This window comes from Tricharina praecox (assembly GCF_024521635.1).
Source record: "Tricharina praecox strain CBS 144465 chromosome Unknown BZA05scaffold_14, whole genome shotgun sequence".
Classification (NCBI taxonomy): Eukaryota; Fungi; Ascomycota; class Pezizomycetes; order Pezizales; family Pyronemataceae; genus Tricharina; species Tricharina praecox.
Window position 1 is genome coordinate 363,271 of NW_026250416.1, and position 21,685 is coordinate 384,955.

At 53.7% G+C, this 21,685-nt stretch overlaps 4 protein-coding genes across 4 annotated transcripts; 2 read left to right on the top strand and 2 right to left on the bottom strand.

Moving 5' to 3' along the window:
- Positions 1-548: 548 nt before the first annotated feature.
- Positions 549-1,843, bottom strand: BZA05DRAFT_338299 (S-adenosyl-L-methionine-dependent methyltransferase; the record flags this gene model as incomplete). Its single annotated transcript, XM_051480887.1, has 8 exons — positions 549-715; positions 769-826; positions 891-1,181; positions 1,245-1,279; positions 1,344-1,369; positions 1,427-1,626; positions 1,696-1,725; positions 1,790-1,843. 8 exons carry the CDS (start codon positions 1,841-1,843, stop codon positions 549-551), a joined length of 861 nt encoding a protein of 286 aa, XP_051338897.1.
- A 3,440-nt stretch (positions 1,844-5,283) lies between these two features.
- On the bottom strand, positions 5,284-7,154 carry BZA05DRAFT_338287 (histone acetyltransferases subunit 3-domain-containing protein; the record flags this gene model as incomplete). The annotated part of the gene is made up of 3 exons (XM_051480885.1): positions 5,284-5,547; positions 5,604-6,565; positions 6,632-7,154. 3 exons carry the CDS (start codon positions 7,152-7,154, stop codon positions 5,284-5,286), a joined length of 1,749 nt encoding a protein of 582 aa, XP_051338898.1.
- Positions 7,155-8,594: 1,440 nt separating this feature from the next.
- BZA05DRAFT_60963 (uncharacterized protein) lies at positions 8,595-10,346 on the top strand. The gene is made up of 3 exons (XM_051488486.1): positions 8,595-8,795; positions 8,905-10,218; positions 10,288-10,346. The coding sequence occupies exons 1-3, from the start codon at positions 8,792-8,794 to the stop codon at positions 10,326-10,328; spliced, it is 1,359 nt and encodes a 452-aa protein (XP_051338899.1). The 5' UTR covers positions 8,595-8,791; the 3' UTR covers positions 10,329-10,346.
- Positions 10,347-13,521: 3,175 nt separating this feature from the next.
- On the top strand, positions 13,522-14,460 carry BZA05DRAFT_60984 (PIG-P-domain-containing protein). Its single transcript, XM_051488487.1, has one exon. The coding sequence runs from the start codon at positions 13,573-13,575 to the stop codon at positions 14,350-14,352; it is 780 nt and encodes a 259-aa protein (XP_051338900.1). The 5' UTR covers positions 13,522-13,572; the 3' UTR covers positions 14,353-14,460.
- The last annotated feature ends 7,225 nt before the right edge of the window (positions 14,461-21,685 follow it).

Sequence of the window (21,685 nt, forward strand, 5' to 3'; positions counted from 1 at the left end):
GATCCACGTGTTTGGCGTATTCCGACCGAAGCCCTCGAGATCCAGCGCTATGCTCGACCCGGTACGACTGCATCAAACTTAATTCTTCCGAAGACGAGCGGGCCGGTCTCCAGAGACGAGTGAGCACCTGTGAAACCAACACAGCGTGGGAGTCTGCGAGAGCGCGGTAGGAACGGGATTTCGTAAGTGTCACTGCAGGATTAGGGGTATCTTTGTCCGGCTGTGGGCTGGTGGATGGTAGGAACGTATCGGAGGGCTTGAATATGCTCTCGGAACACATTTTTCCCCCAACGTTAAAGTATAAAACCCAAAATACACCATTTAGTGTCGAGTTGGATAGGTCGAATGCATTAGAATAGGCAGACAAGACCCCCTTCGAATGGTACATTGTCTCCGGAACAGAACGAGAGGAAAGTGATATATTCCAATCTCCGCAATCACAGCTACACCATGCAGTACACTACCCGCTACAGCGGCTTCCTCCCCACGACATGATATCTACCGCCATCAGTAAGTGGTCGCGGCAACAGGACGGATGGCGTTGCTACTCACACAAAGTTATACAAATTCATCGACCGATTTGCAACTATAGACATGAATGCCTCGTCACAGAGCGCAGTTGCTTGCTCACTCGACATATCGCCGTATCGTGTGAACAGGGCGAGACAGAATGATAATATTGCGTTCCTCGAGTTTGAAAGCATGTATGCCCCAACTGATTTTCCAGGTTAGCTAAGAGTAACTACAGCGAGGGTGGAAGGGACAAACCTTTCTTCAAGCGAGGACTCCCCGGCCACGGAGTCCATGGCTGCTTGATCGCGAAGACCTGTGATGGCGATATTCATATCAGTGACCCAGCTATAATGTGGCCCATATTTTGGTAATCTCACCTTTACATCCACGAACCCAGCCATCTCCAAATCCCTAACCAGTTCCATCCCATTATCGTTGCCAAGCACTTTAAACCCGGCGCCCTTCGTTATTGATCTCCACAGATCGAAAACCCTTCTTATCCCCGAATCCAGTGGGATCGAATCGTCATCACTTGCTATGTCGCTTGACATCTCGATTATTTCCACGTAGCCACCGGGTCTGATATGTTCGTGCATTTGCCGTAGGTAACGAGGCCAGTCCCGGATTGATGGGATGAGGATTCGGCTGTGGATGTAGTCGAAGGAATCCTATATACGGGGGTTCGGTGAGATATGGTCTTCATGATGGTACCAAGTATGGTATTGACTAACCTTCTCGAAGACCCAGTCCAATTCCACATCATCAACTTTTCATATCAGTAAACCGGTTCATTCTCACCCTAGCCAACCAACAGCTCTAAATGTTTATACCTTCAAACCTGCAATTCGGATGGGAGCTAAAGCACCACCGTCAACATGTTCCACCTCAACCAGCAAATACAGAAGCAACCCACTTTGCCCACGGAACCGGACTAAGGTCGGTCCCGATGACCTCCGCCTCGGGGTATCGATCCGCCATATCAATAGCCCAGACTCCCGTTCCCGTACCAATATCCAGTATCCTCTGCGGCTCGATAAGCGGAGCCATATGTAGCCGCCCATTCAACAGGAGAGTGAAGATTGCGTGGTGGATGTCTAAACGGTCGAGCTCGAGCTAAACAACACATCAGCGGATGAACAGGCGCCGGAACTACCCGTTATCACTACCTAGGTATGTACTAACCTCGTCGTTTGGTAGGAGGTATTTCCCTTCCTAATGCGTGCGTTAATACTGTCAACCCATGGCTACCTATGTACAGGCTAGGTGGTGGGCGTACTGAATATCTATGATACCGCCGTCCATTCTCGACCACAGCGTCATAGACAGACATCATACTGGGCGTGTCCTCGCTTTGGTTTGCCAGAACAATCAGGATTAATGCATTCTGACTGCCACCACCGCGAACTCACATAGACGAGCTATAATCCGAATCGCAGCTACTTTGCTGAACAGGGGAACGGCGCGCCAGTCAGCAACTCCAGTCGCAAAGGAGTGAAGGGTCTTGGCTCCGGATACTCACATAGGCCTCATCAACATATGGGTCGTCCTCATATGACTCGTTCACATATATCTCTGAGTCCACACATGAGTCGTCCGTTTTTGGCTCGCCGGTAGAGAGACCATTGGTCATTTGGTTGCTGGCCATTGCTTTTCGGTAGCGGTGATGGTGGTGGTAATGGTGGTGGTGACCGTTGTGGTGGTGATATTGGTGGTGGTAGTGATGATGGTGATGGTGGTGTTGGCGGTAATGGTTGAACTCGGGTATGGTATGTACCTATGCAGGAATGTTAGATGACAATAGGCAACATATTCTCTCCGAAGATTTAAACCCAACTGGATGGTAAGATAGAGTGTGTGACGTCCACTCCCGGAGAGCTCAAACAACTGCATGTAGGTAGGGAAACTAGGTTTTGGGGATTCTCATGATTTAAATGGGGAGGCTGGAGGTAGGTAGGAAAGCTCACAATTGGATGGCGACCTTCCTCCTCTCACCGATTCATTCATCAATCCCATCAACAGTCCGGACGACTTTCCCATCCACGCAAACATCCGCCAGAAAGGGGCAGTCAGCCGGCTTCCAGTTCTAGGCTCAGACTAGGGAATCTCGTAGGACGCGCCGCGCGCCCACATATCTGTTAAATATTGCGATATGTGGAGTACCTATACCTTGCAGATTGCCTGTCTCTCGCTCGACTATGTATTGAGCGGCTCGTTACCACAAGCGCCGGCCCCACACATTCACCCTCGCTTAGCCCTGGTGAAGAATCCCCGAAGACGATGATCGGTGGCTTTTTTGTGTTTTTTATGTTCCCCCGAGACAGGGTGGAGGCCGAATTCTCTTGCCGTATTGATGTTTCAAAATTCAGCGTAGCTTCGGATCGGATCCCGCGGCATATGGGATACGAGTTTACTCTGCCTGAAATCCTAATACGAAGGGCGTAAATGGTGTCTCAGGAGGCGTCTGCCGTCCAGCTGCATACCGTATGTATGTACGTACACACGGACATCCTAATCCTGCTAATGCATTATGTAAGTACATATCTACAGCACTCCAATGCTCATCTCGCTCCTCCATTCTGTTCGTATTTACTTTTGCGCTGCGAGAGATGAGACATCGGGCAGAATTTCCGACCACGTACCTATGCGGGGCGGAAATCGCGTTTGAAAAATCAATAGATATATAAAAAAATGTCTTTGCTTCATCATTCTATATTCGACGGGATCGCCACGGCAGTTCGAGTACTCTATGTACGCACAGACACCGTCCACGTTGATCTTTTCGCCATAGTCTAGATAGGCTACATGTGAAATAAACTGAAGATCACTCTCAGACACAGTCCACCTTTAAAACTACCAGGATCTACCTAGTGTCGTATTCATTGATAATTAAATAACAATTTAGAATTGCAACGTTCTGACCGTCACGGTGTGGTCTCACCATCTGCGGTGCATACTTACCAAGGGAGTACGGAGGCGATCAATGGCCCGCTACCCCTACTTATAGATATATGTACCGGCCCCGTATTCCATCGCCACGTTCCTCGGCCCGTCTACAGTAGGCTACCGGTTGAATTTGGACTGTCCACTCTATCCTATCTTACTTTTGGCTTACCTCAGTGATATATCAATGAGCGCTCGTCATAAGAATGTGCTCGATTCCGGCGAGTTTAAATTGGTGATCGACGGCCCCATATGTTTAAGCAGCCCGCGTTCTAGAAGCCGGACCCAGAGATAGCCTACCCCTTGTTTTCATATACGGCTTGCGGGTATAACGGCGGGTTACAGCCTCGGAAAGTCTTCGATACCCTGAGAGTCTGGACCTGGCCTGCCCTGGCCGAAGAGGGTGAGCACGTAGGACGGTACAAATATAGTGGGTCGAGACAGGTACCCGCATTGCGTGGGTGCTGTGGGGTAGATTGTGGGGAAGGGAATGGACATATCATATATCTAAACCATGTTGCGGATCCCATGACATTTGATGTACTCCACTTCCCGGTACAACAAACGGGATTTGTTGCGCAGCGGGAGCGGGACGGGTCGGGATCTTCCCCCCGGGGAAGATGGAACAAACGCACGAGCCAGCGGTACATACCTACAACACCGTGGATAAATCCGGCGTGCACCGCAATTCACTCCACCGACGGGCTCTCTCCTTCATCTTCGAGTTGAGTTGATGAACGAGGCATCGAGGCATGCGTCGGACGACAAGCCCCCGTTTTTTGTGACGCTTACCTAAGTAGGTACGAAGTCGTCGAGGGGCGGCCGGCGCAGCTGATATTGACGGATCCGACCGCGGGGGTGCTGCGGGAACTCGGACCCAAGGTGCCAGCCGCGCCCAGGAGGGGGTGTATGTAGGTATGTACGAGAACCGGACCCAGTCATGGACATCTACCGTACCATCTCTGCCAAACGGCCACCTACGCAATGGCGGTGTCACGGTGGAGCTGTACAATTATATATCAATAACGGCCAGGCCGTGTGTGCGAGTGATCAGCTGTATGGCCATGGGCGGCTGCCGAGGTTTATAGCACTCTAGAGAGCCGTCTTTAGCTACCTATTGGCGAGGGCCGATGTTGCACATCTCCGATGCCGGTGTGTGTACTTGTAGGAGGTTTCGGGATAATCAAGCCCGGGAATTAAACGTTTTCATGCGATCGGTTACTACAAAAGTGTCCGCAGTTGATACATGCTGGCGTTAGGATATGCATCCTATTACCTATGGTGAGTTGAGGCTACCCGGAGGTAGTGGGCAAGACCCGGAGATCTACTCTAATGGAGGTGGAGGGAGGAGGTCGGTCATGGAATCTCACTCGTCCCAAAGCCTAGAGCATCGTTGGGTGTAATCTACTGAGCGTGAGGAGTTGCAGAATCCGGGGCGATCGAGCGCAAGTGCAACCATTTATGCCATAAGCATTAGAAACCATATTTGTATACTTAATGTATTGTCTGTCTAAAGTACGTACACACCCAGGCGGCCAGGCCTCATCTAAGTGGTACATGTGCAACAGGCAAGTACTGTAGTAGTACACCCAACGTGTAATCCATTCCAGTAAGAGAAGAAAAAAATCATACCCACAATGCAAGCCGAAAAAATAGCAACAAATGAACGCCAACACCGCATTTAAGAACCCCCTCCCTCACTGCTAATCAATGTATCCTATCCCAAACAAAACAAACCGACGAAATGACGAAACGACTAAAAGACGACCATGAGAAAAGGGGGGGGGGGGCAAGAAAGAGTAAAAGCATTTCATTTATAACGGAATTGATTCACTCCTCCTCGGCGGCCTCGAGTTTCTCCTTTTCCAGGAGTTCCTTCATGCGCTCGAATATGGTGCTCTCAGGTAGGACACCGAGGTCTTTGTCGAAGACGGGACCGATGGTGTCGACCCAGCGCCTGCGCCGCTCCATCAGTAGACGCGCCTGCTCGCCGATTCCAACGTGTGCGCGCGCCACGCCGACGCCGTTGGGGACATTCTTCTTCTTCTTGCTGGCCTTCATATTGCGGCTGCGCTTAGCAAACGCTTGTTCGACCTAGTTGTGACAGTCAGTACCATGACCATGATGAATACGGTTGTAGATGCACGTACCTGTTTATCAAGATCCTCGAGAATGGTGACGTATTCCTGGTAGGCGAGCTGCTCCTTCAATTGCTCGGCGATGCGTGTCTTGCGCGCACCGTTGAGAATCGCCTGTTCTTTCAGCTGCTTCTGCAGTTGACGCAGCCGCGCGGAAACCTCGTCGTCCTGCCTGTTGTCGTAGTCTAGTTCCTGACTCGGATCCAGCAATCCGACGTAGACCATTTCGCGGCGGACACGCTCGTCCAGCGTGGAATAGTCTGACTTGCCGGTCGGAATCTTCCAGTTCACTTCCCCACTATTATGGAGTGAAGCGGCAAACGACTTGGGCACTGGCGTGGTGTCGCCGCTGTCGTCCTCGGGCTCTTCAGGTATATATAGAGAGAGAAGACGGGCAAGGAGAGGACCACATGAGACCTCCTCTTTGTCGAACTGCTCGTCTGAGAGATCTTCCGGCTTTCCACGCGGTGCGTTGGCGGACTTATTGGAGCTGCTATTCGTCGGGGGCGCCGGAGACGCAAACGAAGGACCTGCTCCATCTTCCTCCGCCCACTGCTCCGAGTAGTGCTTTCCGAGCTTCGGGATGATGTAGGGTTGAAGGCGATCGCCACGCTCACGCAGGAATGCCAGATCCTCTTCAGAGAACGGACGGAAGTATGGTTCGATGTATGCGTTGAAGGTGGTGATTCCGACCTGGTTCGTGGGTTTGGCTTTTGAGAAGTCTTCGTCAGGTGGGTAGCCGGGGATGAGCTTTGAGAGGTCGTCTTCGGGGAAGCGAGCGACGGCAAAGGCTTTCGCCTTCTCCGCATATGGCGTCTTGTCAGTAACTGTCGCAATCTCGTATATGGCCGGATCGTCATCGAGAGGTTCAAAGACAACAAACGGCGCAGCCTGAGTGGGTTGATGCTCGGCCTCCGACTCTTCGGAGTCGTCTCGTTTGATCTCGGGGCTGCTGCTGAGCTTCTTCTTCTTCTCTGCTGTGTTCACCGTCAGCTCAAAACCACCACTGCCGCTGCCGCCGGGATCATAATGAGACAAACCACGATCATTGGGACCTTGACCAGTCACCTGATGCGCGCCCACCGCCAGCGGCCTCTTATGCTCTGGTTCTGCCTTGCGCTTCTTAAGCTTGATCTTCTCTTTCTTCTCGGCATCCTCGACAGCCTTGCGCTCGCTCTCCCTCTCGGCCAACTCTGCCTTCTCCCTCGCCGCACGTTCCTCACGGCGAGCCTTCATTGCAAACAGCGCTTTCTTAGAGCTCTGCAACCGCTCGGTAGCAAAGTCCTTGAGCACGCCGAGCTCCTGACGCAGTGCGACGAGCGTTCCGGAGTTCGGGATGCTGGGGTTCTCCGAGAGATTGAGGCGTTCAAAGAGATCGTCGTATGTGCGGCGCGACGAGAAAGACGTAGAAGACGGTACCGGGAATTCGCTGCTGATAGTATCGCCAGAAAACGCTGAACCCGATGCGGGCGTCGTGTTGCGACTGAGTGAGCGCCGACCTTGCGCGTTCATTCCACCGCCCCCTCGCGACTTTCCTTTACCCTTAGCACCTTTGGCCGACATCTCTAGGATGTGGGCTACTAAGAGAACAGTGTGATAGTAGTTTCTGAGTGAGTAGATGGTAAAGTGGGAGTTCTGAGAGAGGTTGTTGAGCGATACTCTAGTATCGTGATGTTCTATGGTACGCGCTTGTGGGGGGGACAGCCGGGTGTACATAAATGGTTAGTTCCGCGGGGGGTCTTGGCCTGGGAGTAACATATAATGATGGCGTACACGGGACCCATGGCACGTGACCGATATTTACGTGCATATGTACGACATCGAGAACTCTGAAAGCGCATGATCAAACCTACACACTTCACATCGACGTCGTCGAGCCGATAGTCTACGGAGGGCTGGTTCTTCGGCGGCCTGACACGAGCACAAGCCGCCGGTTGTCCCGTCACGGACAGCCAAAATGCCGCGCTGGGCGTGTGCCAGTTCCGTCTCGTATCAGCCCATCCGTATTAAAGCGTCCCTGGAAACGGCAGTCTATGCATGTACGGTATGGAGCAATAGGGTGTTGGTACTGAAGGCTCTATATAGCATGAAATACGGACCGGTGTTTTGGCCCGACTGTTTGCCTCAGACTTCTCTGCCCAGTGTCCAGACCCCCGCTAAAAATATCAGCCCAGCCTGCCGAGCAACGCAAAGCCTCTTCCGGGAATCGGCTCAAGGTTCCTCGACTTGCCGGGGACACATCGCGATAAATCTCGAGCAACAGATTGCCAGGAGAAGTGCCATAAGTATCCGACACTGCGCGTCTCGGATCCCTTGACCCATCGCCAAGTGTCGGCATGGTCTTCCATCCAGCTGATGCCAGTTGCGTGGTGGATTTGCACAGAAAACGAGGCGGCTACATACTCGAACTCCTTCTAAGTTCTGAGGCATACAAAGCCAAGAACTCTGCGCCCGCTGGTGCGTGGAGGCGATGCGAGAAAAGCTACCTAACTTATTCTATGTATCTACACGGCACTTGAACGAAGAGCTTCCTCTCGGCTACAACACCCACAGCCATTGCCACCGCCAGAAAGAATCCCGCCCACGCGCACAACCGCACGGACAGAAGCAGGGCTGGATGCGCGAGGAAAAAAGAAGCTGAAGAGAACGGAGCCGAACGGCGGAAAGCGGGAGTCTCACGGGCAAGCCCCTGCGGAGGTTCGACACCGCATCCGGAGCTACGGCCTGCCCCAGCATCAGCCCAACCCTCCCTTGAAGCACAAGCCAATGACGCGCTGGCTTGGCCCGCCGACTAGGCCTGTCCATTGATTAATCGTCGGGCCTCATGAGGTAAACTTCACGGCACTCGACAAGACCGCCGAGTGCCTTCTGCCGAGCCCCCAAGAAGAAACACGAAGTAGAAGAGGGGACAGGACACGGGCGGCGGCGACGGCGAAAGAACGAGAGATCGCTCTCTCCTCTCTGTCCCCTCGCCCCCAGCCCCAGAATCCGAAACACATCCATCCACCTCAACGGCAAATCCACTCACACCCGCCGTGCGCCACCTTCCCGATTGCCATCCGTTGCTAGATATCCATCACGCAACAGACAAACCTTATACATACTGCAGTCGCGGCTCCGACTGGCGACAGCAGCAGCACCGAACGCACAAACACACATCCCGTTCCATAGTACATCCTCCGTCCGCAGCCCAAGCGGCAATGAGTTTGTTCCTCCGTTCCTCCGTTCTTCCGTTCTTCCCGTCCCCCGTTCCCCCCATCCGCACTGCTCGTCCCCCCCCAGCGTGCTCATACTTACTCAACCATTCCTGTAGCCGCAAAAAGCATCCATGCGTCGGTTCTAGTGTTCCCGGATGTCGATATCGAACCCACGTCCGCCGACGACGTTTCGCTCGCACTACCCGGCAACACATCGTTCTCTCTTTACGTTACTCAACCGAACATTGTAACCCTCTTCACCGCTGGCACCAACAACGGCGATGAATTGAAGGGTACGCTGCACTTTCCGGACCTGCTGCCGTCATCGGTCTGCCGCAACATCACCACGCTCCCGCGCACTTCCCTTTACGACGACCTCCAGAAGACTACATACTCGAGCACCCACGTCATCGCCTTCGCTCCGTGGTCGCTCGGATGCAACAAGGAGTTCCTAGATCGTGCTCGCGACGACCGCAGCGATGTCCAAGGCTTCTTCTTCTACACGCTCGACCACATGGATCAGATTCCGGGCAGCGGGAATGAATACTGGGATGGGATTCGGTTGCGTGACTACGGCTTTCCCATCTACGGTATGAGAGGACGCGAGGGCGTGCTGTTGATGGACAAATACACACAGTATGCGACGGAGAAGAGCATGCTGAGCGACGTCAACAACATGACTGGGCGTGCGCGCATCTTCATTGATGTGGACACCGGGAAGCGCGCTCCGCTGCCGGGGCTGTGGCTATTCCTGCTCATTGTGATGTCTGTGCTACTGGTCGCGGTCGGATTGACGTCGCTGTCGATGCATCTGCTGCAATACTACCGGCGCCGCTCGTTGCGCAGGAGGGTCGCTGCTGGCGAGGTGGATCTGGAAGCTCTCGGCATAAAGCGGCTGCGAGTACCACGGAAGGTCCTCAACAAACTCCCGCTCCGTCCGTACACTACCGATAAAAGCGACAGCTACTCGCAACAGAGCTGTTCCATCTGCCTCGAAGATTTCGTGTTGGACGTGACCACAGTACGCGAGTTGCCGTGCAAACATATATACCATCCCGCCTGCATCGACAGCTTCCTGGAGCAGCAGAGCAGTCTGTGTCCGCTATGCAAGAACAGCGCTCTGCCGAAGGGATACGTCCCCGAACGGCTTACCAACCGCACCGTCGTACTCGAGCGGAATGCGCGGCAGCAGCGCGAAAGGGCGGCGCGGCGGAACGGTGAGAGGATCGACCCGTCGATGTGGTCGAGGCTTAAGAACATGGTTTGGGGCCGTGGTGGGGGTCGCCCTGGCGTGGACTCCAGGAGCGACGCGACACCCACCCCAAACGCGATCGAGATGCGGCGTCGAACAGTGCCGGCGGGAAGTAGGGAGGGCAGGAGTGGAGTCCTAGTTGCTGAGGTGGAAGAGGGCCCCGTTAGGGGAGGGAAATGTAAGACCCCACCACCACCATCGCCCATCTCCCGTTCCCATATATTGTGCATCAGCTAATGATCTCCAGTCCGGAGAGCAGTACGCGCTGTCTTCCCCGGATTCCAGTGAAATGATCAGCCTCTGCGTCGAAGCGGTTTTACCTCTTATTTTCTTTTGTTTCCTTTGGTGCCTTCACTGAACGGATTTGTACTTGGCATTGTTTGATCTGGGTTGCGTTGAGCACTTAATGCATATTTTTTACCCGTGGTTGGGTTGGTACTGGTGTTTTGTTTTGTTTTTTCTTTCTTTTTCTTTTCTTTTTCCTTTCCTGTTCCACTGACCCTGGCTATTTGCAAACCAGTGTTGTTTCTTCTTGCCCCCCTAACTATCTCCCTCTTCTTCTTTTTCTCTTTCTCTGTGGAAATTCTTGAGGTGTCTGGGTCGGCGTTGGCGTCATCATTTTTTGCGTGATCAGCGGGCGGGCGAGCGGTGCACGGGGATGGGGATGGGACGGGAGGACGGGTTGGGCTGGTATATCTAATGTTATTGTAGCAGTGAGCACGTAGGCGGAAGAAATACGATTTGATGGATAAACGATGAGGATGGGATGGGTCGAGACTCGAGACTCGATACATGGCCCCAGTTTCGCAGATAAAAACAATAGGTAGCTGAGTGAGGTTAATACATAAAGCTTGTGTTTCCAAGGCCCTACCGAGAATCGCACACAACTCCTCATTCAACCAACCATTTGTCACTCACACTCGACACAGCACACAACGTACTGCATTCCCAATCCTGTGGTACTGGGCGGGCTGCCTGGTGCAACACCATTCGCATCGCATCCGGCGAATCAAGCACCACCACCAGCACCAGCATTCCCCCGTTGTTTGAAAGCCCGAGAACGAGGCCGATACCTACCCATCATCCACTCAACTTCCGAGCTCAATATTCTCGCACAGTCGTACATTCAGCTGAGGACTGGGGACTGGGGACTGCGGATCCCTCGCAAACCTATCACCGCTGGACGACCGCAGACGAGCAGCTTACGGTATGTAGGGGGAATGGTAGTGGGCATCGTGGAATCGTGGGGGGAGGGTTGATAGCGAAACTAAACTAGATTTGAGGACAGAATTGGAGAGCGTGCTTGTTATATCTCAAGTACAGAAGGTTCATTTGCCAGACATGCGGATCGGAAGACTAGGTGTGCGTATATAGAGAGATCAAGGCACTAGAAGGCACGGTTATTCATCGACTCTGGGTTGGGGAGCGAACGGTCGGTTTTAAACCGTATATTACATGTATTTACCATCGGTGCTCTACATAAGTACTTAAGTAAGTACTTTAGGTTGTCAGCACCCGGTATCTGCCTGTGAGCAAAATGGAGTTGATCACACACACATACACAAGACTGAGCATACCACGCACAACCTTCATACCCAGTACCGTATGTACGGAAAGTCCCCACGGGACTAGGGGTCTATACCGTCCATCCATCCATCCATCCAGTGAGGGAGAGGTTTTGGTTTAGTTTGTTCAGAGCTGCACAAGAAGTCATTCGGTTCGCGAGTGAGTGATTGTGTTAAGAATATGAGTGTGATGTTTCAGTTGATTCATTCGCGACACACAGCGGACGAGAAGCTAGAAATACCAGGCAAAAGTAGAAGCATGTATGAGAATTAAACAGGATTCTCGAAGCGTGCAAATATTACCATGATGACAAATGTGCAATAGGTATCATGACGAGTGACGATGGTGGCTTTTCAACGTAAAATCGCAACAGATTGATTGACTCGGCATCGTATACCTAGTATAGAGTTCGGTACTAGTGTCGGCTGGAACTTCCTGCATCTACTATAGGTATACACCACTTCTTGGAGTTCTCAGGGTGTGTGTTTTATCTTTCTCTGGATAACATGTATGCTAATGCACCCGCCCCCCACCCCACCGCTCGAGTGAGCTTCATGAACTTACTTTTCTAGCCCGGTGCTTATACTATACTATACTTCCTCTCCTCTCCTCTTCTTCCGCTCATAGGTAGGGTACGGTATCCATAAGTACCTAGGCGGTCTTCAATAATGATGGTTTTTGTGCTTCTGCTGACCTAGGTTCGCGTGTTCGCTACGTTGGATTGTACGGTTGAGCAAGTGAATTGCATTATTCTTTACAGAAGTTTAGATACGGGGTAACTCCTTATCGTCTGTTTCGTAGGTATAATGCCGCCAACGTTACTACGCCTCGCACTGTTGAATATCTGGGTTGGTTAACGGGTGATCGGAGAATATGAGAGTTTGCGGCTGCAGCTCAGTTGGTAACCTTCAACTAGTCAGAAACCCATGGTTTGAAAATGTAGCTGGCAACCGGACAGGCCCTTGATTGTCCAGTTATCAGCACTAGACAGCGCTGCTACGCATCAAATGAATCAATCCGAGCTGAACATCACATCACATCTCACAATCGACCGTCGGGGCTCAGGGTCACGCCCATTTGCGACGTTGATTGACAGTGATACCATATTGTACTCTGCAGAGAAGTGATTCGATAGGGTATCAGTCCAAGTGACACGGCCATTGGCCATTGGCCATTCCCGTTGCCTCAGTGCCCTGCTCTCGGATCTCAATACAATACGAAGATGTGTAGGGAGATTTTGGGTTCCTCCGAGCTGTACGTTTTTCTTCCTCCCTTCCTTCCCTCGATGATGGCGTTCATCGTATGCACTTGGGGATTCTCACCTCCAGAGTCCACAGCCGACAGCGGCAGCGTAAAAAAAGAGAGAGATATCTTCCTGTTTTATTTCGCATGCAGCCTATCTAGACTATGGCGAAGGGGCGGCAGCGGAAGGTGCAGTATCACGTGCTAAATTATTGTAGTATCGAGTGATATCTAACTAACCAGCCTTACTCCCTCCATCCCTCCGTCACGCCGCAAACAAAAACGAAACCAAAAACCAAAAACCGTCACCACCACCGGCACCCGGCGGTAGGTGGCTTGGAAACCCCTTGGCAAGAGCTATTCACAATACAAGGGTCTCTCACCCGGAACTTTCCCTCAACTCCCCTCGCCGGCGATTGCATTACATGGCCTAAACCGCTGCGAGGCTAGCGCAATAACCACTGCAAGTAGAGTGCATATCTACAGTGGTGTCAGTGCTGTATCCACAGCGACGCCTGCGACCTATACGTAGCTCGTACATATACCACTGGTTCCACTTGTAGAATCAGTTTCAGTCATGACAAGTCACGCTCTATTTCCGACCAGGGTGGGATAGTACTAGTAGTTATAGTAGCTCGCAAGCCCATGTGATGCAGAACCTACCACCTCGCGCGTTTCCACCACCTCGTACCTTACCATAGTACCCAATCCCCCCACCGCGGCCATGCCACGCACAACGACCTCATCCCTCGCGCCGCCCGCGCAATCCACGGGTCTGCGGTCGCCATCCCCACGGCGGTCGCCGCCCTCTCTGCACCCCTCCTCCTTCGCGCCGCCCTTCTACAACCGACCACCGACGCCCCTCCCCCCCTCACCCTCATTGACGAGCCTCCTCCGGCCCTCGCGGCCCACCACACCAGACAGCAGCGACAGCGAGGGGATCCTGTCGTCGTCCCGCCTATCGTCCCGCACACCGCGGTACGCGCCCAAAGTGCCAACATACGAGTACTACGGCTTCACACTGTACGTGATCGCGAACGCTGCGTTCGCGCTGCAGCTGCTGTGGAGTTTTTTGCCCGCGAGTTTTCTGGAGAGCCTGGGGTTCAGCTATTACCCCTCGCGCTGGTGGAGCTTGGTTATTCCCAGCTACCTTGTCGTCCTCGTGTGCTACGTTTTTGTTGCCCTGGCGGGGTATAATACTACCGTACTCACGTTTCCCCTGGGCGCGCTGGAGGCGGTCGTGGATGTGGGTGGGAATGTCGCCGCGTTTACGGTGGGGGATGGGGAGGTGGAGGGGATGCTGGAAGGTGAGGGCGAGGTGAGGGATCACGGGAAGAGTGAGAAGTGGGGGGATATGCTTAGGGGCCGCGGGGATCTCGATTGGAGGACGCTGTGGAGTCGCGGGACCGACGCGGTTATGGATGTGCCCATCGGCGGAGTGTGTGAAGTGCTCTACGGCGAGGGGAGGGAAAGGGAGGAGTGGGAAGTCGACGATGATGAGTGAGGCGTATACCTACGGCGTTTGGGAGTTGTGTTTGCGAGTGGGAATCGGAGATTAGAAGCAGGCTCGGACGAGGCCATGGAATCACGTACTACCTATACACCAAGGCTACGGCGAAATATTTTGCTCCGTCCTTCACTTTGTTCACTGGCCCAAAGAGTACCCGCTGTGTATCCGTCTGGCACACAGCCGTCAACCCCCCAGTGCTAGTGCTAGTACATGATCACCGAAAACAGAGCACCCTCCGACTCGACGATAATCCGAGGTGTCGATAGCATCGGCCGTTCACACAGACTGTCCCCACGTACACTGTCCCACGGCGTGAACATGCACTTCCGATCCGAGCATGACCACAATCCCCACGAGCCCACTCCAACAGAGCAGAGAAGAAGACCCACGCTCACAAAATACAACCACGACCCTCCCACCGACTCCATCGAGCTTGCGGAGCCTCCGATGCTTCAACTGGTCGTCTGGCCCAAGTCTCGGGCTGGAGGGCGTGGTGTTCGCGAGCAGATCAAGCCGGTGGACGGTTATATGAGTCGGTGCTCGTGAGTTGAACGTACGGTCCACGATCGTGAGAGGGGGGGGAGGCCAGCCGGCCATCGAGTGCCACCGAGTGACCACCGGGTCGACGCTCTTGCTCTTGGCATCCTCGTCAAGCACTGCGGGGGAGGGGTGGGGGGTAGAGGTGTGCGGGAGAAGATTAACCAGGCGGTGAATGATGGATGATGGGAGACTGGGAGTATCTATCGCGGGTAGAACCCCGTATGTAACTATGTAGGAAACTGCACTCCAGGATCGAAAAAAAGATGAGGATTCGTCTCGACTCTCGACGTAAGACCCTGGAATGAGTAGAAGCTTGCTGGTATACCTAGTATGTACGCAGATAGCAGATAGCAGTCTGTACTTTTTTTCATGGAATTGGTCCAGCGGAAGAGCTCCTCCTCCTCCTAGAGCTCAGAGCCCAGAGCCCAGGTCGCCGTCGCTGCAAACAGCATCCTTTTTTCCCCCTTCATTCTTCCCGTTCCTCCCTTCGCGTGAGGCAACTGCGCGAGCAAACAAAGCTTGGTCCCCAATCCAAGCCGTTTGTGGCCAGCCCATCTCAGCTCCCGGAGAGAGAGAGTATGTCTGTAGGTCTGTAGGTCTGTATGTCTGTAGGACTGTATGTTCGGACTTCCACCTGCCGTCGTCGACGACGGACACGCAAACAAGAGCCGAGTAGTAGATGTTGACCGCGGTTTCCGCCGCAAACATGCAGTCTCACACTGCCGGCTCCTCCTCCTCGTCGATATCTCGGCCGTCGTCGTCCACCTCGTCTGTATCTGCAGCGCAATGCTGACGATCCCCACAATGCGTACTTACAGTACACCACCACCAGCATCACCACCACCATGCACGTCTGTTCGGTTCGGGAATGGCCGGAGCACAGTACATGATTGGATGCAGCCACCAGTGGACACCGTCAGTGGTTAAGCTTGTTTCCATCTCCATCTGCGTTTCCATCTGCGTTTCCTCGGTCGTCGTCTTGTTCCATCCCGTCTCGTTCGTCGAGGCGTAGGGCGGAAGGGGTGGTGGAGGAGGAGGGAGGAGGAGGAGGAGGGAGGAGGAGGAGGGAAGAGGCGGCTCGAAGAAAGAAAGCAGTGCATCTTCCAAGTTCCGGCCACGACTCCCGACTGCGCGGCTGTGCTGGATGTCTCAGTCCGCCGCCGCACCCATGCCCGCTGCGAGCCAGAAATTCAGAATCTACATAGATGCTGTGCTGTGATGTGCTGTGATCCAATCCACTCGTCCGTCCGTCCGTCAATCTGGTCACACCATACATGATCCATGATACGGGCGGTGATGTGCAACAACCCTTCGTCCCTTTCTGTGACCCTCCATACACACACACACATACAAGACACATATAAGACACATAGATCTGCTCTACGGAGGCCGGAGTCCGTGCGGCGGTAGAATTTTTTATTTTTATTTTTAAAAAAGTAAAGGCGAACACCTTGTATACCGGTATCTCGTCGAAGCAGGGCGGATCTGCCTGCGCCTGGGCATGGGCTTGGGCAGTGCGTGGAACCCGCTTTGAGGCTTCGACCGGCTTCGATCGGCGGGCGGGAGGGTGAGGAGCAGGAGGAGGAGGAGAACGGGTTCGGCACCGGCTGGAAGGAGGATTGAGCTTGAGCTTGAGCTCGAGGAACCGATGGGGGATTGAGCTCGAGGTTATTTGTTACGTGGGTATCCATCTTCACGCTGTGCAGTGTCCGAACCCTGCACCTCGCAGACTCCCAGTCGTGTATGTAGTGTATATATCCAGAGTGTGCAGAGTTCAAACACCTCCCCCCCAGAACACGATCCGCGGCGAAACTCGCTTGGGAGACTTTCCAGATGGATTTCGCGTTCGCGTCCTGTCCTGACCTGTCTGGCCTGTCCGTCGCGCGCCTGAGCTCGGAAGCAACCGAGTCGGAAAGAAAAGGAAAAAAGAAAAGACGAAAACCCCATATAAATCCACTCTATTAGCACATGTGTAGGTAAATACATTCCATCCCATCCCCTGTAGAAAACCAGAAAAAAATTTCTAGTATCCGAGAAGATCAGCCCACACTGCAGACTTCACAGGCCGAAGGGCCGGGTGGAATGGGAAATCCGCGCATCGTATGATAGTTGGTTGGTACTCTACCCAGCATATGACGGCGGGTGTACTGCACCCCAACCACTCCGCGCGCCTCCAGAGAACCCGCGGGGTTATACGATCCGAATGTTCGACTCTCTCGTCTCGACTCTCGAGGATGATTGCCATGGGCCCATAGGCCATACATGGGTGGGTGAGCTCCGAGGACGCACGCTCGCGTGCGGCTGGAAGTCATGGGCGAGCGGAGCGGAACATTGTCGTGACTGGAATTCATCTACATAGAGTAGCATAGAGTGGGCTGCATACCCGAGAAATGTCATGGGTCCAAGGCCGGGGGGATGCGGAGGTGGAATAACGTTGTTCCTGGAATCTAGGATCCCTAGCTGCCATGGAGCGGGACTCGGGGGTAGAGTACCTATGGTATGGTTACTAGGTACGGTATCTAGATGGAGTATCTAGATGAAGTGTCTATGTACATGGCATGCATACCTGACAGTTATGTATGCGTGCCTCACAGACACCTCTCCAGATCCTCGGCGACAGAGACACGGACACATGTCAAAAGCCGCAGTCGCAGTCGTAGTCGCAGTCGCAGTCTCAGCATCCGCGGCGACTTCCAAGTTCCAACAAGCGTGTGCTCGAGGCACGGTATTCTGGGCACTCACTTGGGGTATCTACGCAAGCTTTTTTCGATCTCACGGTTAAATAGCAGCCGTGCAGGATTCGCCATGCAGGAAAAGCTGGAAGTGAGATGTCCATCCAGATTCCACACGAGTGCCGTACTCTGGCAGCTACTGGGTAGTGGTATGTAGCAGCTCTGGGTATTTTCCAATTCCGGGGCCGAATGCTGACTATCAAACTCTAGTAGAGTGAAGTAGAGTACTGTAGAGTACCGGCAGAGTGTGCACGCGTCCAACCCATCCAACCCATCCATCCATCCAAGTTATTTTGTGTTTAACCGTCTGGACTTTGCAGGAGTTGGGAGCTGTGAGTCTGACGGAGGGTCACGGTGATGTGAAGTGACAAAGGATGAAGAAGTGGAGGAGGAGGAAGAGGAGGTGAGGTTACGACAAACCCCAACCCAGGGCAACACAAGGCACCCAGTGCAACCCAACCCACCTCCCCTCCCCACCTCCCCTCCTTCCCCCGCGGCAATGCAATTTCCCAGGTTTCCTCTAGCCAGGCTTCTCTGTGTCTGTCTCTGTCTCTATCTCTGTCTCTGGAAGGAAGAGAGATGCAGAGATGCACAAGGCTTTTCGGCAGTTGCGATTCTTGTTCTTTTTAGTGATGGTGATGATCGGGGTGTTGCTTCCTTCCTTCCTTCCTTCCTTCGGATCGTTATCTCTAGATCCCCATGTACCATACTCTACCCTAATCTTCATGTATGACCATAGTACCGTACATATCCACACACATGCCCACCTGGCACCCAGCTCAAAGTTGTATTTACCCGCTGCCTGTGTGATGTGATGTGTGCTGTGTGTGTGTGTGTGTGTGTGTGTGTGTGTTGGTAACTAGCGGCGGTGTCGCGGTCCAGAGCTACATGCCTGCCGTACGGCGTGGGTTTGTGGGTATGTGGGTATCATACATCGAGTTTGTAGTGTATGTAGAGGGATATATTTGGATGGCCGTATGTACGTACAGACTGGTGAGACATACGCTGGACAGTAGGTATCGTGCAGTCGGTACTCCGCGTACTCTGGACTCCAGAGCAGGACATTTCCTATCATCGTGAACTGGGTCCGACAGAGGGTCTTTTACTACTACTAGGTGTGCAGCGTCAGGACCAAACTCAAACTCGGTCTCAGAAGCAGAAGAAACGCTGAAGAAACGCCGAAGGGGGGCACCCGTTCCCCGTAGATATCAACCAAAGCACGAAGCTGATGACAATTACGATGACGAGACGGCGGCGGGTTTGTCATTGCGCTCTTGGAGGCATCAGAATCTGACGAAAAGGCGCAATACCCACCACCACCACCACCACCACCACCACCACCACCACCATCAAGGCGTGGGTGAGCCACGGCCGCCATTGGCTGGCTGCACGTCGCAGGCAGGCAGGCAAGAAAAGAAAGAAAACAAAAGAAAAGAAAGAAGGAAAGAAAGGGCAAAAAAGAAAAGAGATCCTCGCGCTTCGTTCTGTTTTTTTCTGGTCGCCGTCCCATGTTGGTTGCCATGCCCATCTCACTCTCTCTCACTCCATCTCTCTCCCTCTGGGAGTCTCACTGCGCGGCGGCGGCGGCGGCGTGACGTTGGTCCGCCCCAGGAGGGGTGGTGGTGGTGGTGGTGGTGGGAGGAGACAGAACAGGACAGGACAGGACAGGACAGGACAGGACAGGACAGGACAGGACAGGACAGGACAGGACAGGACAGGACAGGACAGGACAGGACAGAACAGGACAGGACAGAACAATAGGACAAATCATGTCGTGTTGCGTTGCGTTATGTGGGGACACACTGGCGACTCCAGAGCACAGAGCGAAGCACAGACAGAGCACAGAGCACCCACAGAGCACACAAAGCAAGGCGACCTTGACCAAGGTAACCTGGGAATTTCGAAATGCAAACATCCCCTCCACTGTATCCACTGCATCCACTCGACATCATGTGTCGCCTAGGTGTGTGCGTGTGCATGTGTGTGTGTAAGGTGGGTGGGTACTCTAACCTGCGGCGCACTGCAGTGCAGGCGAGAAGAAGCACTGTTGACTGTCGACGTCGACGACGACGCCCGCCCCGCCGTATCCCCGAACAATCACGGTCCCCACCGAGATGTTAGATCTGGTAGAATACCTGGTCGATACATAGAATGGTGTCCTCTCTGCGCGCGATTGGTTGCAGTCTTGCAGTCTTGCAGCTCCCAATTGGCCGTGGATAAATGTTGAGAGTGCGAGGTATGTAGGGCGGCGGTTCAGCATCAGCTCTGGCATTTCTTTTCTGTTACCTATTTATTCACATCATACTCGACATACATGTTACCCAAGTACGGTAGATCAACTCCACTCCAGACTCCAGAGCGCGTTGGTGTTGGTGGCGTCTCGGTCGAAGGTCACGGGGCCTATGATAGTGCAGTGCACGCACGAATCTCCCGGGGCCGGAGCACAGACGCGGTTTCTGGATACTAGTATGTATCTTGGTACTCCATCTACAGGCACCAGATATACACACGCCCCGATCCACCGCCGACCAAGCCCACGGTGTCGTCCTGTGTCGTCGTCTGTGTCGTCGCCTCACCTCGCTCCCGCCTCTCCTTGCCTCTCCCTGCCTCTCCCTCGCCCGCTCATTCGTCCATATCGTGGAGACGGAAGTCCGCGACCACGCAGGCAGGGCAAGCAGGGCAGGGCCGGCAGCGAGACAGCATCGATTCCGGATCGCCAATCTCACTCTGCTTGCGTTTTCCGTGGGGTATTAGCCGGTGCGTGCGGTTCGGTGCGACGGATCAAACATGAGCTGGCTGGCGGGCATGCGTGCGTGGCTCCCAGACCTTCCCTTCCCTTCACACTGCCCAGGAAAGTTGAAAGTTGAAACCCCAGTTGATGCCGCGCCGGAGTTAACTCCTACTAGTAGTTAACTGCTAGCAGTTATCGCAGAACGATCTAATCAGCAGAACCAGAACCAACCATCAGGGTGCACGCACGAAACTCCGACTGTCCGGCACGCTTTGTTTGTTTGTTGGGAGTGGAGGGATGACCGGCCAGCGCTCCGGAGTCCGTTCGCGCCGGCCGACCCGTGCGTGCGTGTTGCGTGCGTGTTGCGTGCCATCCGTGTGCGGCCCAGCTGCCAGCTGCCAGCAACCCCAAGTATCTAGAGTAGATATGGGACTAACTACTATCGTACTACGAGATCTCGGAGACATTTCCGCCCGCCCCGCGGCCCCCGCCCGCCACGATCTCCTCACTTCCATCATAAGGACCCTGCGGACCCTCCAGGACCTTCGGCATCTTGGCAGCGCGGGGGATGGCCAGAAGGGTGTTCGCTCGGCGTTACTTACTCTGGGATCTATGATGGATACACATGTTACCGTACACATCACTACATGTGTGTACGGTGTACCTATCGCCACATCGCCACCCCACAGCCAGCAGCCAGCAGTACGGTAGTTAGTTAACCAAGTATCATACTACTGGGAGTACTAGGAGTTAAGCCCGGCCGGCCGGCCAACCAACCAACCAGTCAAATTCCCGCCTAGCTGTACTGGGTAGACTAGAATAGGTAGTACCGGTACGGTAGTTACTGTGGTCTCCATCATCCAAGATGGAGACCCGCCTACATATCACAGTAGCGTGCAAGATAGACTTCCCCTTCCCTGCACGGGCACTGGCACTGGCACTGGCATGAACTTTGAACTTTGAAGACGCCGTGCCCGCCTCAGCAGGCCACTTACGTAGCTTGCGTAGTGTACATACCTGGTAGGTTATGTAGGTAGGTGGGCGGAGAAATAAACTTTTGGGTAGTGATGTGCTGTGACGATGTGACCACGATGATGATTTTCTGTTGCTACTGCTACTGCTGCTATCGCGGCCGGCGTGACACGACGTATACATAACTCACTCTGCCCCGCACTCGAGTAACTAGAGTAGAGTAAAAGCCCGCACGCTCGATATATCGCACTGCGACGACTCACGAGGGGCGGGCGGACAGCCGGGCGGGCTGCTCCAGTGCTCTCTGCAACAAAACAAACAAACGAACGCATGAACAAAACGCATCCTTTCG